The following is a 16,034-nucleotide window of genomic DNA, read 5'->3' as shown; positions in this document are numbered from 1 at the left end:
TTTTTTTATATTAACTGACCATAAAACGTACTGTTTTGAAATTGATTCAAATCCCTCCTCCATCCCCTACCCCCGTAGCTACAAAAGAAGTTCCATTAACTCTTTCCCATGCAAACAAGGAAACTGAGGTCCAGGGAGGTTCACTGCCTTGTCTAAAAACGACAAACCAAGAGAGAGCTAGGACTAAAGTTCAGATCTCCAGATTCCTAAAGCCAGCTCTCAACCACCCCCCAATACCAACTTTTGCACTGGTTAGACATGAATGGCCATCTGACAAGGCCCACCTCACTGGCTCATGGCCTTCACTTTTTTTTTTTTATTTTTTTATTGGAGTATAGTTGCTTTACAACATTGTGTTAGTTTCTGCTGTACAGCAAAGTGAATCAGCTATACGTATACATATGTCCCCTCTTTTTTGGATTTCCTTCCCATTTAGGTCAAAAATATGGAACGCCTCACGAATTTGTGTGTCATCCTTGCACAGGGGCCGTGCTAATCTTCTCTGTATCGTTCCAAGTTTAGTTTATGTGCTGCTGAAGTGAGCACTGGCCTTCACTTTTCTAATTTTTCAGGATTTTCTCCCCACTTCCCTTTGCCCTGAAAGGCAAGGCTGTCCCAAATGTTAGGCTCAAGTTTCTGAGTTTACATCTGCTCCAGAAGTTCTTCACCACACTGTTAGCCCTCTTTTGCCGATGAGTATACTTTTTCATGTGTTGTCCAGTTTTTCTGATTACTCTCAGCAGGAGTCTTGGTCCAAATTGCCTAGTTTATCATTTTGCTATTGAAGGTTCAAGGACCTGGAACTGTGCTATAATGTTTAATTTAGTTTGGAGGTAGATAGAAAGTGAGAGGACAGTAAGCATGATCTAAAGTATTTAGAATCATGTAAGTCTTAAGGCTAAATGGATATATTATAGATATATATATATGTTAGCAAAGTAGCTATTTGGTATAATTAACAAATCTTTTGAATTAAGAGGCATCTTTTGAAAGGCCTTTCTATGTTGATAGAATTTCCTACATTATCAGTCCTGTCTACCCATGCAAGAAGTCACAACTTAATCTCCCAGCCTCCTTTACAGCTAAACGCAGGCATGTGATTTAAGCTTTGCCAAATACCTTTGTCCGTCTGGCTTTGCACTGGAGAATGCTAGGAAGCCGGCATATTTGATAGGAATGGTAATAACGGCCTTGGTCTCCAGGGGGCAGCAGTGGTGAAGTTTGAAGCACCTGAATCTCAGTTCGGTGTGAACTAGTTTAGTCCGGGTCCTCCGAGAAGCAAGTGCCAAGGCTGGCTTAAAGGAGCAAGGATTCTATCGGGGGAAATGCCTGTGTAAGGTAAAATAGTCAAGGGTCCACCAAAGGCTGGGAGGGCCATCAGGCCGCGAGGCAAGTTAGACCCTGAGAAAAGAAGAGGAAAGCAAAGGCTGGGTGCCACGCAGCCTAGGGGAGGCTTGGCAAAGCCGCGGGGGAGTCCTGCAGCCCAAATCTGCTGTCACGGAAGTTCCTCATCGCCCAGGAACGGCCCGGCCCTAGCGTTCCTGCTTCCCTCCATCACCGCCTGGGAGCAGCCACGGGAGGAGTGGCCTCGCTGCTGACGCTGCGCAGGACTTCTACGCCCGGCCTCTGGGACACGCTGACGCTTTCCCAATCTCTGCGCAGTTTCGGATGCTTGATTAAAGAATATTCTCTAAAGGATACGGTGCCGCAATAGCTACAAAGGAAGTGACTCATGGGAAGCGATGCCTTAGCCCGCACCTCTGCACTGGCGCGCGGCCTCCCACCCGGCAGGTGATGGGGAAGGGAGGTGGCCCTCGGGAACACCCTGCTCTGCCCTTCCCACTCCGAACAACGCTGTGTGGGAGGGTGCGTGCATCCAGCCTATTACTTTACCCCACATAGGATGCCCCGGTCTGCTGACCCTGTTGTGTCCTGACATCCCCTTCCTCCTCCTCCTCCCCATTCCTAAGCCCTAGTTGTATTTATCTATATCTTCATTGTTTTCTTCTGAAAGCCAATGAACTGTCAAACTGTTTGTCAAGTTGCGCAAACGGACTTGGCACTGCGAGCGTTCCCTTAGCTGGCAATGTCATTAAATCCAGAGAGGAGGAGGTGTAAACGCAGAATGTGGAGAATACTGTGGCTGGAAGACAAAGAGTAAATGACTTCGTATTGAGTTAAAGTGATTTCAGGGGTTTTATAAAACAGTGGTCTTCAAACTGTGGTTTAAAGTCATGGATAATTTCAATATGATCAATTTCCAGAGGCTTACATGTCCTATCTACTCTTTTCCAAACTTATCTGCTTGAAGACGTGCCTGTGATGGGAGGACATACCGCCTCCCCTTTGCACCTGTTTCACAGCTGGGTCTCCAGCTTCCTAGAAAAAAAAGGCATCTTACTATCGTGTATCACCTTCAGGTGGAATAGCTTCTTGGGCATCAAATAAAGGGACGATTTGAAAAACTGTCAGTAAAACCTTTCATCAAAGCCCCGAAACATGCATCTTTTTAAGAACTGCATTTTCAATAAAAATTTTCTTTTTGTTCTGTAATTTTTATCTTAATCAAATATTTATCAAAGCTTAAGATTTATTTATGTCCTTTTGATCAACTTTCCAATAATTGAAAGATAATCCAAAAGGAAAATTTTAACACTTTGATCCCAGGAAAAAATTTTAAATTAAATATTAACATACATATTTTTGTTGCAGATAATAATAAATGATCAGTAGGACTTTCCATCATAAATGTAAATTACATTAGGATAAAATTCTGTGTAGAAAGTTAATAAAATTTCAAGAAGAAATAGTGATGTCAAATATCTGATTTTAAATGGAGTATGTTCAGGTATATAAATAGAATGGCAGATATCAAAGAATAACATTCAACTGGCTATATTTAAATGAATGATGTAGAAGTTTCATTAAAGAATGTCAATATTTATAAAATGCCAGATATCACATCCTTTATAATTTCTTGAACGTATGATGACAAATTTCAAAAGTTATATTAAAACTATACAAGAGGGTATGTAATTTTTCTAAAACATTTTTATGGGAGCTGTAAAAAAAAAAATTTTTTTTTTTAAAGAACATTGTTATAGGAGTCTAATAAAAAGTCTGCCACTTTGGTTTCACAATGAACAGTTCATTCACCATCCATTCATTGGGTGACACTCTGGTCGGAGAGCACAACAGGTGTGGTAGAAAACACTGGGGGCAGAGGGCTTCCCTGGTGGCGCAGTGGTTGAGAATCTGCCTGCCAATGCAGGGCACATGGGTTCGAGCCCTGGTCTGGGAAGATCCCACATGCCGCGGAGCAACTAGGCCCGTGAGCCACAACTATTGAGCCTGCGCATCTGGAGCCTGTGCTCCGCAACAAGAGAGGCCAGGATAGTGAGAGGCCCGCGCACCGCGATGAAGAGTGGCCCCCGCTTGCTGCAACTAGAGAAAGCCCTCGCACAGAAATGAAGACCCAACACAGCCAAAAATAAATTAAAAAAAAAAAAAAAGAAAACACTGGGGGCAGACTATGAGAACAGAAATCCAGCTTTCTCACTAACTCCGTTTCAAAACCCATGGCAGTCAGTAAACCTGTCTACCTTTGCTCCTCATCTGTAAAATGAAGCGACTGGACTACCGGTTCCTTTGAAACTGGAAGCTATTCCATTCTGTCACTACATGTTCTATTTGAATATCTTCTGAGTGTGTCTTTTCTTTACCATTAATTTTAAGCCCTTTTCTAGAGGTAACATAAACACAGTTGGTAGTAGGAAAGAAAACATTAACTATTCTCCATTTCCTCTCCACTAAAGAGAACATGCTTCTCTAAGACTTATGGAATAGAAGAAATGGACCAGTAATGAATTCAAAGAAATTGCACAGCCATTACAGTAATTTTTGAGATTTAGTGGAGAATCTCCCAATCCTATGGATTGGAAACTCGTGTACATAGGATTTCCCTTTACACCAAGCATTCTTAACCTGGAGTCCATGATAGAATCTGAGGGGTTCAAAAACTTGAGTAGGAAAAAAAAAAAATACATCCTTACTTCCACTAACCGTTTAATTAAATGTTCCCTTCAATTACAGATGTAGGTAATAACCAGACTGGTATCAGCACTTACTGTTTGTTACTGTTTCACCAATAAAAATGTTTATCACAGTACGTTACAGGTGTCTCAAAATACTATTTATGCTCTTTACTATTTTGAAATTATGGGAGCTTTTTAGATTTGGCGCTAGCTCCGGTTATTTCATGCAAAGAAGCATACATATAACTATATGTATAATACTTGCTATATAATAAAGCTGGTTTTCATATTTTGATAACTATTTCAACATAATTTCCGGAGTAATTCTATATATTACATTTTATGAGTTTAAAATTGTTCTGAGGTGTCCATAAGCCCCGCCGGATTGCCAAAGGGGTCGCTGGCACACCCACACAAAACACTAAGATTACCCTGGCAAGAATACAGACAGAAAGATCATTAAGGGCCACTAGTGCAGCACGGAGCAATTGATAGACGCCACTGTTAATCTGAAAAACTGCAAATTATGGCTCGATAACTGAGTGGAGAACCTTCAGAACCTTCAGGACCAACCAGGAACATCAATTTAAAGAGAGAGTGGGAAAAAAAAAAAAAAAGAATGTTTTTCAGAAATCCCGGAAGCCCAGGGTGAGCAATGAGGATAGGAGGGGCCCACTTCAGGCTGGTATTTGTTACTGGCTACGAGGCCGACTGAAAGGCCAACAACCCACTTCCTGTTGATTGCAGCTCTGGCCCATCCCCACCCTATACGCGCCCCCCGTCCCCCATCAAAGGGACACACTCGAGAAAGGGGAACACAATCCCTACACCACTGAATCAAAGAACTCCCTCTCAAAAATTTTTGTACCGGCATTTCGCCAAAATCCGACACTCCTAGGGGTTTAGCGAGAGTGAGTTGGCTCGCTTTCCTCGGGTCAACCGGGGATCCTGCAGCAGCTGACCGAAAAGTTTAGTCCACAACCACAAGTTCGGAAACCATCGCTTGCCAGCGGGAGGTACCTGCTACAACAGACTGGCAGCCCATTTCCTTTCCCGTCCCCGGAGGAGTGTTTCGGCCCAGAACACGCGGACCCTTTGCCTGGGAGCCGGCCATCCCCTAAAAATCCCAAACGCGAGTCTCTTTAAGACCCCAGGTTCGAAAACTGAAGCCTCCAACAACGCCTCCGACTCCGCCTCCTTCTCTGCGGCCCGGGCAACACTCGGGCCCAGCTCCAGAGAGCGGCGCCGTTGGCTTACGTAGCAGCGCGTGATTGGCCGCCTCTCCCTGGCGGGCCGGGATTGGCCGGCGGCTGGCCCCGCCCCTCGCCCCCGCCCAGGCCCGCGGCCGCCCGGGTGTCCTCGCGCCGCTCGTCCGCGCGCAGGCTGGCAGTTTGCCTCTTCTTCGCTTTCCAGCTTGCGTCCATGGCCACCGCTGCGAACGAGGAGCCCTTCCCTTTCCACGGCCTCCTCCCGAAGAAGGAGACCGGGGCCGCGTCCTTCCTCTGCCGCTACCCGGAGTATGACGGTCGGGGGGTGCTCATCGCCGTCCTGGACACGGGGGTCGACCCCGGGGCTCCGGGCATGCAGGTGCGGCAGCCGCCGAGGGCCCGGGCGCGGGGGCGCGGGCGGCCGGCCACCGGGCCGGGGACGCAGAGGGGACGCGGCGTCGGAGCCTCGCAGGCCGAAGCCCGCTCTGCGGCCGAGCGGGAGCCGCCGGGAGGAGGCGGAGGGCCCGGCGGGGGGCGGGGTGCGAGGGGCCGGCGGCCGGGCGCCCCGGCTGGGCCCTGATCCCGGCCCAAACAAAAGCGGCTGCTCGGGGCGCCCGGGGCCGCCGGTCGACCAGGAAGCCCTTTCCTACCCAGGCGCCTCCAGGCCCGGGCCCTCGGGCTTCTGCCCAGCACACCGCCTTCTTCCGCGGGTGCCTCGTGTCTTGGGCACCGACCGGCCGGTGCCTGTTATTTGCAAACGAGGATTTTACTGTTTTGTTATTCATGGGAGCCGGGGGTGGGAAGGAAACAGGGAAGGGGCAAATGACCTATCAGAACTTCATTTTTTTGCTGTCGTTCGGGAGGTTTGGTTTGGGGAGGAGTAGTTTATCTTGAAACACGAAAGCCGGCTTTCAAGAAGATAACTCGGTCAACTTCCGGAATTGTTTCCTCTGGTAGTTTTATGTATTCTATTTTTAACCCTCTTCCGCAGTGTACTTGTTTAGGGTCAGTGAAACGCATGGCTTAGTCTTTGATATAAAGAAGAACCCAACTTTGTTTTTGGCGAACTCTTCAGACTGCATTGAATTATGCTTCCGTATTTTTTTTTTTCAGCCTCAAAATGTAAGACAACATACTTCATGATTTTTTAAAGTTATTTTGTTTTGCCTTAGCCACCTTTGAAATCGTTAGATCAAGGTACCATGCCGAAAGGTAATTTTTTAAAATGTGTCTCTCTGTTGAAAGCATTCTCATTAAAGTCTTCAAAGTTTGACGTTTGTAAATTTAGTAGCCTGAGCCTTACACCGAAACCCAGCAATAAACAGAATTGCAGTTGTTCAAGACTCGTCTCCCAAATGTCTAACCTGGCTAATCCTCCTGTATGCTGATCTCTTCCTTGTATCAGTCTTTCCCCTGTATTTCTTAAAACCCTGAAGTTTAATAATTCTCCTCCTCCCCCATGCCTCTCCCTCCTCTGCATCCCTTATTGTGCTCTCTTATAACTGAGGTAGTATTTTGGAAGTTAGGATGTAATGCTGAGGGAAAAGGGAACCAGTCTGGTTCCCGGTCTGGCCGACTCTGTAGAGAATCTCTCTAGGAATGTTGCTCCCTTCTGTTCATTCTTCAGCAGCACTCTGAAGCGCAGCACACCTCATGGTGGCCCTGCCAGGCAGCTCTGGTGCGTCAGAAGGGGAGCAGGTGATGCCTTCCCTCCTGGTAGCTCTGGTGGTCCAGTTTTCTTAAGAACTCCGAAGGCTTACAGCAGTGACGGCTATCACCTCATTGAGGCTTCATTACAGGGCAGTAATGGTTTCCATTCTGGTGTGGTGTGTGTTTACTTTTTATAGGGATAAGTGGGAGGAGAACAGCTGGGTAAGTGGTTCACTGGCTCTTTTGTCAGGATAATAAGGGGATCAGAAGAGTTTGGAGGAGAAGTGTCTCAGTAAAAATGCTTTTGTAGAATTCCCCAGACCTGCTTATCAAATGATTCCGTTACTCTCTCTGTAAAGTAGCAGAAATTCTCATCCCACAGTGTTGCTCTGAAAATTGAGGCGATCAATTACATGTGACTTCTTAAAGTGCTCATGAAAAGTGTTAAACAAACACTGATTTTTTTAAGCAAGGCTATTTAGTAGAGGGAGTTTATGCTGGATCTTGAATCACCATCTCTCTGAAGGATAAATACGCATTAGATATTATGTGCATGTAATCATAAATGTTTGAGCAACAACATGTTTGAAGTAAAATGAAAACATAACTCTTATCTTCTAACAACTTGAACTCTGAGAGATTGACCTAAACATGGCCATCTGAAAGAACTTCACTAAGGTGGCTTGCAAACATGAGTGAATTTTTAAGGTTTTTTTCCCCCCTTTACCTTTAACAAATGTATTTTGTACATGTGTGTGTACATCATTAAGATAAGAAGGTGGATAGAAATAAAGTGGAAGGAAAGAGTGAAATAGGAAGAGGAGGTTGAACTGGACATTTGGAAAGGCAGATGGTGTCTGAGTAGGGGACTAGGGGTGCAAGGGAGAGTTTTCAGGAACACAGTGGGGAGTCCCATTCTAGTCCCATTCTTCAGTGACGGCCTTGGGCCCAGTTCTCTTTTGTGATGGCCTGTAGGCTTCGTTAAATGTAGAGGGTGGCCAGCATGAGAGGAGGAGTAATTAAATAAATGATTAAGTCTTTTCCTCAGCAAATATTCAGGCACCTGCCAGGTCCCTAACATTCTACGTTAAGAGATGATGTAGTCCTGCAGATAACTGTTAACAGAGGTTGATCAGGGGACCAGTGAGAGCTGCAGCAATCAGGCTTCGCGGACAAGAGATGGGGCTTGGACTGGACCTGGAAATAAACCCACGGTGGCCAGCGGGTCTCTTGGCTGCCATTGGTCACCCTTCACATTGCCAAAGTTACTTTCCTTAAAACAACAAAAACAACAACCCATCACACCTTTGCTTAATATAAAACAACTATTTGGGCATCCCAGTTGTCTTTGCATTAAAACCCCCGGATCTGAACTTTGCACGGCTCTTTGCCATTCAGCTCCAGCTCTTTGCGTAGCCTCGGTCCCACCGCTTCTTCTGTCCACATCCACTCCACCCCACCATTGAAGCACCCCGCCTGTGCTTCCACCAACAGCATTCCACAGCTTTCCTCTCACCCAGATGTTCCAGGTCTTTCCCCAACACATGCCTTTGCATGTGGGGTTTAATCTGCCTGCAGGCCTTCTACAATCACCTGTAAATGCCTACTTAATCCCTTAAGACCAGCTGGGCCTTCACCTGTTACCTTTGGGGATATCTAGTGATATTAACTCAGCCCCCCGCTGTGTATTTATGTGTATGTGCCAACCGCTGTGTTGGGACCTGGGGGTCCAAAGAGGAGTAAGGCCCAGTCCCTGGTGACAGTTACTTAGTTTGCTCTCTTAGCAATTTTCTTCATATCCTGTAGCACTTAAAATTATTTTTTTTTTGGCCGCACTCAGGCCCTCAGCAGTGAAAGCGCGGAGTCCTAACCACTGTACCGCCAGGGAATTCTCTAAAATGTTTCATTTTAGTATATCGGCTTATATACCTTTTTCCTGGTTCAGTTAAAATTCCTTGAAAGCATATATCCAAATTCATTTTGTATGAAATGTGCTTGTAACAATTTGTGTTGAATGGAAAAAAAATGTATATATGTGATAATGTCCGCAATTTCCTCATGGGGAATAAATAGTTTGGGAAGGAGGAAGTAGTCCTGTAAAAGTCTTTCTAATTTTACATTCACTAAAATATAATGGAGTACAATAAGGAAGTTATCATAGGTATGTACTTGGTTACTAATAGTGGGTGCTCTCCATTAATTTAAGTTTTATTACCTCCCTTTCAGTTAGCCTTTCCTGATTCCCCCAAGCTGGCTTTTGTGTTCTTACATGCTTTCCTAGACACTGTCCTTATCATTATTATTTATTGTGCTATATTGCTGTCCTCTTTTCTTTTTTCTTTCTTTTTTTTTAAATTTATTTATTTATTTATTTGGCTGCGTTGGGTCTTTGTTGCTGCTGCGTGCAGGCTTTCTCTAGTTGCGGTGAGTGGGGGCTACTCTTCCTTGTGGTGCGAGGGCTTCTCATTGCGGTGGCTTCTCTTGTTGTGGAGCATGGGCTCTAGGTACATGGGCTTCAGTAGTTGCAGCACTTGGGCTCAGTAGTTGCAGTGCACGGGCTTAGTTGCTCCACGGCATGTGGGATCTTCCCGGACCAGGGCTCGAACCCGTGTCCCCTGCATTAGCAGGCGGATTCTTAACCACGGGCCTCCAGGGAAGCCCCTGATCTAAGTCTTATCATAATTTTATCAGGGTTTGGTATGATTTCTGCAGTGATTTTTGTTTAATTATGATTTTGAGCCTTCTCAGTATATTAGAATACTTGTTACTAGTATAGACAGCCCCCCAGAAATAAACATTCAGCTGATGAATTACCATACATAAAAATAACAGCTGTGCGGCCCCTGACAGAGCTGTCAGCCCCCAGTTGGTCGATGATTGGAGTGAGATCCGGGATCCACCAGCCACCACCTTGTTTTGCCTTGTCGGAAAAAAAACACGTGTGTTTGTTTCCTCCACATAGTGAATTCCCCCGCCTCCTTTCGGGTACACCTTAACTGCAGGGCTCTGAGGACACTGCAGTTGGTGTTGGGGAGGAGGGCGTGAGACCAGAAAGACGCCTAGTGATGGACACTACACTTCATCTTAAAGAGGGGGAATTCTCCGGGTGGAAAAGGAATCTGAAGGCTGTACTCTTGTCACACTGTAGGCATTTTTTTACATTCCTGTTTCTCTCTTGAGGGTGGGGGGGGGGGAATCTTCATTTTTCTGTATTTTTTGTGTCTCCGTACCTGATTCCTGCTGGTAACTCAGCACGTATATCTTGAATGCTGCAAGTTCCCTTTGCAAAGCTAGCCCAGAAAGAGCCCCAAAATGGTTTTTCCCACAAAGACAATGAGGATATTCAGTATTACTGTTAGCTGTAGCAGTCAGCATGGCCCAAATGAAAGTCTGGGGCTGGCCAAGAAACCACAGCTGAGGAAAATCAATCTTAATGCTAAGTAATTCGTGTCAGGCCATCCAACAATCCCATAGGCCTTGAGTACCTAACAGGTACTGCTAGGTGTGGGGTAGTTTGGTGAATGAAATAGGCATAGCCGTTGCCCTTATGGACCTTATCTTCTGATAGTGCAAACAGGTAAAGAGCCACAAACTGTAATTACGAATTGAGTTAAGTTCTGTGAAGGAAACAAGGTACAGTGAGAAAGAGAAATCAGGCTTAGGATGACAGGCACTTAAATGAGACCATCAGGGAGGCCTTTCTGAAGGGGGCGACATTTTACTAGAACATGGAAAGGTGAAGCTGGGATGCCTGTGGAACAACTGAAGAAACAGAGAATTCCCAGCAGAAGGACCTGGCGCGGAAAGTCGTGAGGCAGGAGGAAGGTGGCCTCATCTGAGGAGTTGAAAGGAGACCAGGTGGCCAGAGGCGGGAGTGACTGGCACCCTGGGCCGGGTCCGGTCCCGAGCTCTGTGAGCCCACGGAGGGTGTTCACTGGAGGACCGGCACGGCCCGGCTCGCTTTACTGTTGCTCGTGGAGGGCCTCCCGGGAGCCGGCATCACCTTATGAGCAGGAAGTGACGGTGGCGGAGGGGTTCAGGACACCAGCAGTGAAAAATCAAGGGAAGGTGGGTCTGAACTGTACCTCAGAGGTAGAAGAAGAGGACTTCTGAGAGATTTGCTGTGAGGCATAAACTAAAGAATCTGAGGACTCTATAAGTTTCTGGCTTGAGCAACTGGGTGTGTGTTGGCTTCCTGAGATGGCAAGGCCTGGGGAGAGACAAGTTTGAGTGCTAAGTTTGAACTTGATTTAAGAAGTTTGAGTGTTAGTGTGGCCTCCAGTAATGAAATGTTTTTAAACATTTTCCCCTTAAAGTTTTGTCCAGCCAAAAACTCACCTTCTTCAGACCTTTTCTCAAATGTTAACTTCTCCGTGATACCTTTCTTGACCAGCCTAATTAGTATTGAAAGCCCCATACCACCTGTCTCCTTTCCCTGCTTGATTTTCTTCGTAGTGGTGATTACCATCTGACATGTTATATATTTGACTTGTTTATTGAGTCCATGTAACACAGAGTGTGTGAGGTCAGGAATTCTGTGTACTGATCATTGCAGTACTCCTGACACCTAACAGAGTGTGGCCTGTGGTAAGTGCTCAAGAAGTATCTACCTGAACACATGAAACCACTTGAAGGATTCTGTGCTGTTTTCTGTGACTAAATCTTCTCGTTAGTATCTGTCAGGCTTTTGGCTTAAAACGATTCAGTTCTCTTTTTAAATTGAATGCAGATTTTATAGGCTATTTTAGGTATGGGTACATGTGCATGCACACACACACATACGGGAGCTGGCATTGCTTTAAGGATAAAAACTAAAATCTGTAATTCATATGTTAATTGTCTCTTAATTTTCAGGTTACAACTGATGGAAGACCGAAAATCATTGATATCATTGACACAACAGGAAGTGGTGATGTGAACACTGCTACAGTGGTAGAGCCAAAAGATGGTGAAATTATTGGTCTTTCAGGAAGAGTGCTTAAGGTTGGAGCTTTTATCTTTTTATTGACTTTTTTTCTTTTTTTTTTTGTACTATCACCTCAAAGCATTTTACGTTTTTACCTTACATTTCATGGTATGGTATTAGTTACCTGTTGCCGTATAACAGATCACCTCAAAACTTCGTGCTTTAAAACAACAAACATTTGTTATTTTACAGTTTCTGTGAGTCGGGAATCTGGGTGTGACTTAGCTGGGTGCCTCTGTTCAAGATCTCTCCTGAGCTTGCTAACTGTCGGCCAGGGCTGTGATTTCATCTGAAGGCTCGATGTGGCTGGGGAAGGGGAATTTGTGGTTACTGGCAGGCTTGGTTCCTCAGCACATGGGCCTCTCCATGCGGCTGCTTCACGGCGTTCAGCTGCCTTCCCCCTGGTGAGCAGTCAGAGAGAGCCCAGGTGGAGGCTCTGGTCCCTTTATAAAATGATGTTGGAAGTGATGCCCATTACCTCTGCCATGTTCTTTTCATTCGAAGTGAGTCAGTAGATCCAGCACATGCTTACAGAGAGGGGATTTTACAAGGGCATGGGTACCAGGTGGTGTAGACCCTTAGGGTCCATCTTGGTGGAAGTTACTGTTTTTGTTGTTTGATAGTGGGCTTGGAATTGGGATTTTTTTTTTTTTCCCCAGTATGGCTGCTGAATTCTAAAAATTTTAAGGTTTAAGTGGAAAGGTGGGAAAAGTGATGAGAATGTAGTTTTGCCTTCTGCTTTTCCCTTCTGGGAACTTGAACTTAAAATATTTAGGCTTTAATATTTGTGGACTTAAATACCTGACCTTGTCTTATTCCATGTACTTGGTAGAAAGGCTGGGGTAAGCTAACATGAAAGATGATTAGGAAACAAACATAAAGCAGTTCATGAGATATTAGCTAATGGGTTTGTTAGATGGCAAGAATTTGATTGTGTTTCAGTACTCTTATCTTTTCAAACAATAAGCAGAATTAGTTTGGAAGGTAAATTTGTGGTTATTTAGATATCTAAAGAGCTATATTTAACTTCCCATCTTTTACCATCTATCTGAATCATGTTTAGACCTTGTCTCTCGGGTAAGATCGTCACAGCAGTGTATTAGTTTTCTGTGCTGCACAACAAATAAACACAAACGGCAGCTTACCACATACGTTCCTAAATTTACTATCTCACAGTTTCTGTGGGTCAGGAGTCTGGGCGCGACTTTTTGTGGTTCTCTGTTCAGGGTCCCACAAGACCTCAGTCAGGTGTTGGTTGGGACTGTGGTCTCAACTGAGGCTCAGAATCGTCTTCGAGGTTCACCTTGTTGTTGGGAGAATTCATTCATGACAGCGTGTTTCTTCAAGGCCAGCAGGAGAATCTCTGTGACCTCGGGGGTGGCCCCAGTCTCTCTTTTAAAGAACTTGCCTGATTAGGTCAGGCCCACCAGGGCACTCTCCTTTTGAAGAACTCAGTCACCTGATTAGGGACCTTAATTGCATCTGAAAAAGCCCTTCACCTTTGCCATATTACTTCCCATAACATAATCACAGGAGTAATATCTCCTTATGTTCACAGTTCCGCCTTCTCTAAGGTGGAATCTGCCTGTCACAGGCAGATGGCAGGCATTCATATCCCAGTTTTGCTTCTTTTTCTGCATGTTGTGGACTGCATGTGTGACCCCCTGAATCCATATGTTGAAGCCCTAACACCCAATGTGATGGTAGTAGGAGCTGGGACCTTTGGGAGGTGATTAGTGCTAGTTAGATGAGGTCATGAGGGAGGGGCCCTCGTGATGGGATTAGCGCCTTGATAAGTGCCCTTTCAAGGGAGAGCTTGCTTGCTGTCTGCTCTGTGAGGACACCATGAGACAGCCATGCCTGCAGGCCAGGAAGGGCGTCTCACCAGAATCCGACCAGGCTAGCACCCTGATCTCGTGCTCCTTCAGAACTGTGAGCATACAAATGTCTGTTCCTAAACCACCCAGTCTGTGGTGTTTTCTTACGGCCGCCCAAGCTGACAGAGGCACCACGTGCTTTAAAAAGAAACACTGCAGGGAAATGACTTTCTGCACATCCGAATTGCTCTAGTTTTGCCTGTCTTTCCCAAGTCAACCTTGTTATTTAGAGTATGTTTCAAAGAGAAACATGGGATTCCTGTGAGTTACGGTACTCTGGGAAACTAGAGAGCATTCTTAGTCAGGCAGATTTAGAATCATATAAAGTATCAATAGTATCTCAAAAATCTATTTTTGAATAGTTGTAGCCCATGCTCTAGATAAACCATCCACACTTGTAATGTTACTAGTGTTTAAAGGTAGAATTAGTGTGTCGTATAACACGGCTGTGAAGTAAGATCAGAGAATTGATAGATTGGTATTTACATCCTTTCTCAACTTGGTGATATATTTCCTTAGCTGTGCTATTAACTGTTCTCAGCCCATCAGTATAGTGAGTTTTTTTAATTTAATTTTTAATTGTATCCAATATGTCTACATAGTTTAAAGAACCTTCTACAAGGCTTCTAAAGAAAAGTTCAGTCCCCTTTCCATGGTTCACCACCAATTCCTGCTCAACCAGGGTTAAGGCTTTGATACATTATCTTCAGAGTTTTAAATGACAAGCTAAAATACTTTTTATTCTTAATTTTTCCCCCCTAGTTTTAGACTTTTTCTGTAGAATTAAAAGTGGAAGAAGAGGGTTTAACTCTCTGGTCCTTCATTTCTGAGAAATTTTCTTGCATTGTCTCTTGGGTTACTTCCTCCCACTTTTTTGCTGTTCTTTTATCTGGGACTCCTGTTAAGTGGACACTGACCTCTTTAGTTGATCCTCCAATTTTCTTATGTTTTTTACCTTTTCTTCATTGCTTTTGTTTGATTTTTTTCCTTCCTGAGAGAGTTCCAAGATTTTCTCAACATTTTCTTCTAACTCATGTATTGAATATTGCCAGTTTTTAATTGCAGAAGTCTGTCATGTTCCCTCAGAGCACATTTTTGTATCATGTGTACAGCGTTTTATCTGTGAGAATATCATTGTCTTGAAAAGTTTTGTCTCGTTATTTCTTCTGTTCCTCTTCGTTTTACTCACCTTCTGCTTCCTCCCATTCTCACTCTCCCTCCTGATCTTGCTCTCCTTTTTTCTTCACCTCCTCCTGACCCTCCTCCTCCTTCCCCTGCCTGTTCTTCCTTGTGCTTTGCTTTTGACGTGAGCGCTTTTCCTTGGGTGTCCCCTCACCCCAGCTGTCTCTGATTTAGTGGCACATGAAAGGTGATTGGAAGTTCTCTGCTTGTGGAGAGTCTGTGGTGTGGGTCTCACTGTAGGGTCACGATACTATCATGGGAGGCCCCAGAATCTCCGTATATGGTATATTTTTTCCATTGAGATGCCCAGTTACCTCAAAGAGGACCTTCGCCTGTTTGGCCTGGAGTTTGGGGGCGGAGGAGTGAGAGAGAAGCCTGGCCATCAGCATCCGGGGACCTGAGCCTTGAAAGGCACCAGGGGAGATTTCTTGCAGACTCTTCACTGTGTCTCATCTCTCCCCTTTGCTCCACAGGCCTCTCTAGAGAGTTCCCATCCCAGCCGTCTCTCGTCAGCTTCGTGCAGGATGTGGGGTAGGCAGCGGGGGACTAAGTGGTCCTCATACCAGCTTTCCAGCCGTCGTCTTGGTTACACTTCCCTTCTCCAGCCATACACAGACCATGGCTACACACACGTTCAGTTAATTGTTTTTCAAGCATGTGCAGGTGTTCACATATTTTGCAGTAGTCATTAAAAAGAATAATGTTGTTAGTCACTGGGATTCTAGCTAGTGGGATCTCTCAGAACTCTTTAGTACAGTTTTCAGAAAGCAGCACAGTAAAGTCTTCAAGTTTCTTTGATTTAACCTTGCTTTAAAGTGAGTTAAATAGCTGTATTCTACTTCTGCTTCTTCCAAATAGCCCGTAAACTGCTGACGGTTAATGTCTAATTCTTCTGCCAGTTTAAGATCAACGACAGTTAGGTGCGTTGAAGATTCCTGCCATCTCATTCTCTAAGGATGCTGTTCCTCAGCTGTCTTGAGAAACTGGCAGTCCGTTACTTATGGCCAGCGGTACTCATAGGAGCAGGTAGAAGCAAAAGAGTGAATAGAAGGATAACACCTTTCATGGTAAACTGTACAGGCAAGAAGAAAAGTGCACAAAGCACACATGTACCGTT

The 16,034-nt window shown here is 45.0% G+C and overlaps 1 protein-coding gene and 1 non-coding gene across 4 annotated transcripts in view; one reads left to right on the top strand and one right to left on the bottom strand.

The window, feature by feature from the left end:
• Nucleotides 1-439: 439 nt before the first annotated feature.
• LOC114235839 (U6 spliceosomal RNA) lies at nucleotides 440-546 on the bottom strand. Its single transcript, XR_003621930.1, has one exon. It is a non-coding gene; the product is annotated as a U6 spliceosomal RNA (small nuclear RNA).
• A 4,830-nt stretch (nucleotides 547-5,376) lies between these two features.
• TPP2 (tripeptidyl peptidase 2) overlaps nucleotides 5,377-16,034 on the top strand; it is a 69,420-nt gene continuing 58,762 nt past the window's right edge. For all 3 annotated transcript variants that reach the window (XM_057532877.1, XM_057532875.1, XM_057532878.1), the window contains exons 1-2: nucleotides 5,377-5,621; nucleotides 11,747-11,875. In XM_057532877.1, the coding sequence (XP_057388860.1) occupies nucleotides 5,457-5,621; nucleotides 11,747-11,875 (294 nt within the window). In that variant the 5' untranslated portion in view covers nucleotides 5,377-5,456. The remainder of the gene's footprint in view (nucleotides 5,622-11,746; nucleotides 11,876-16,034) is intronic.

Source organism: Balaenoptera acutorostrata, chromosome 18 (genome assembly GCF_949987535.1).
Source record: "Balaenoptera acutorostrata chromosome 18, mBalAcu1.1, whole genome shotgun sequence".
NCBI classification, from domain to species: Eukaryota; Metazoa; Chordata; class Mammalia; order Artiodactyla; family Balaenopteridae; genus Balaenoptera; species Balaenoptera acutorostrata.
The sequence above is the reverse complement of the archived record's forward strand: the minus strand, read 5'-3'. Positions and strand labels throughout refer to the sequence as shown.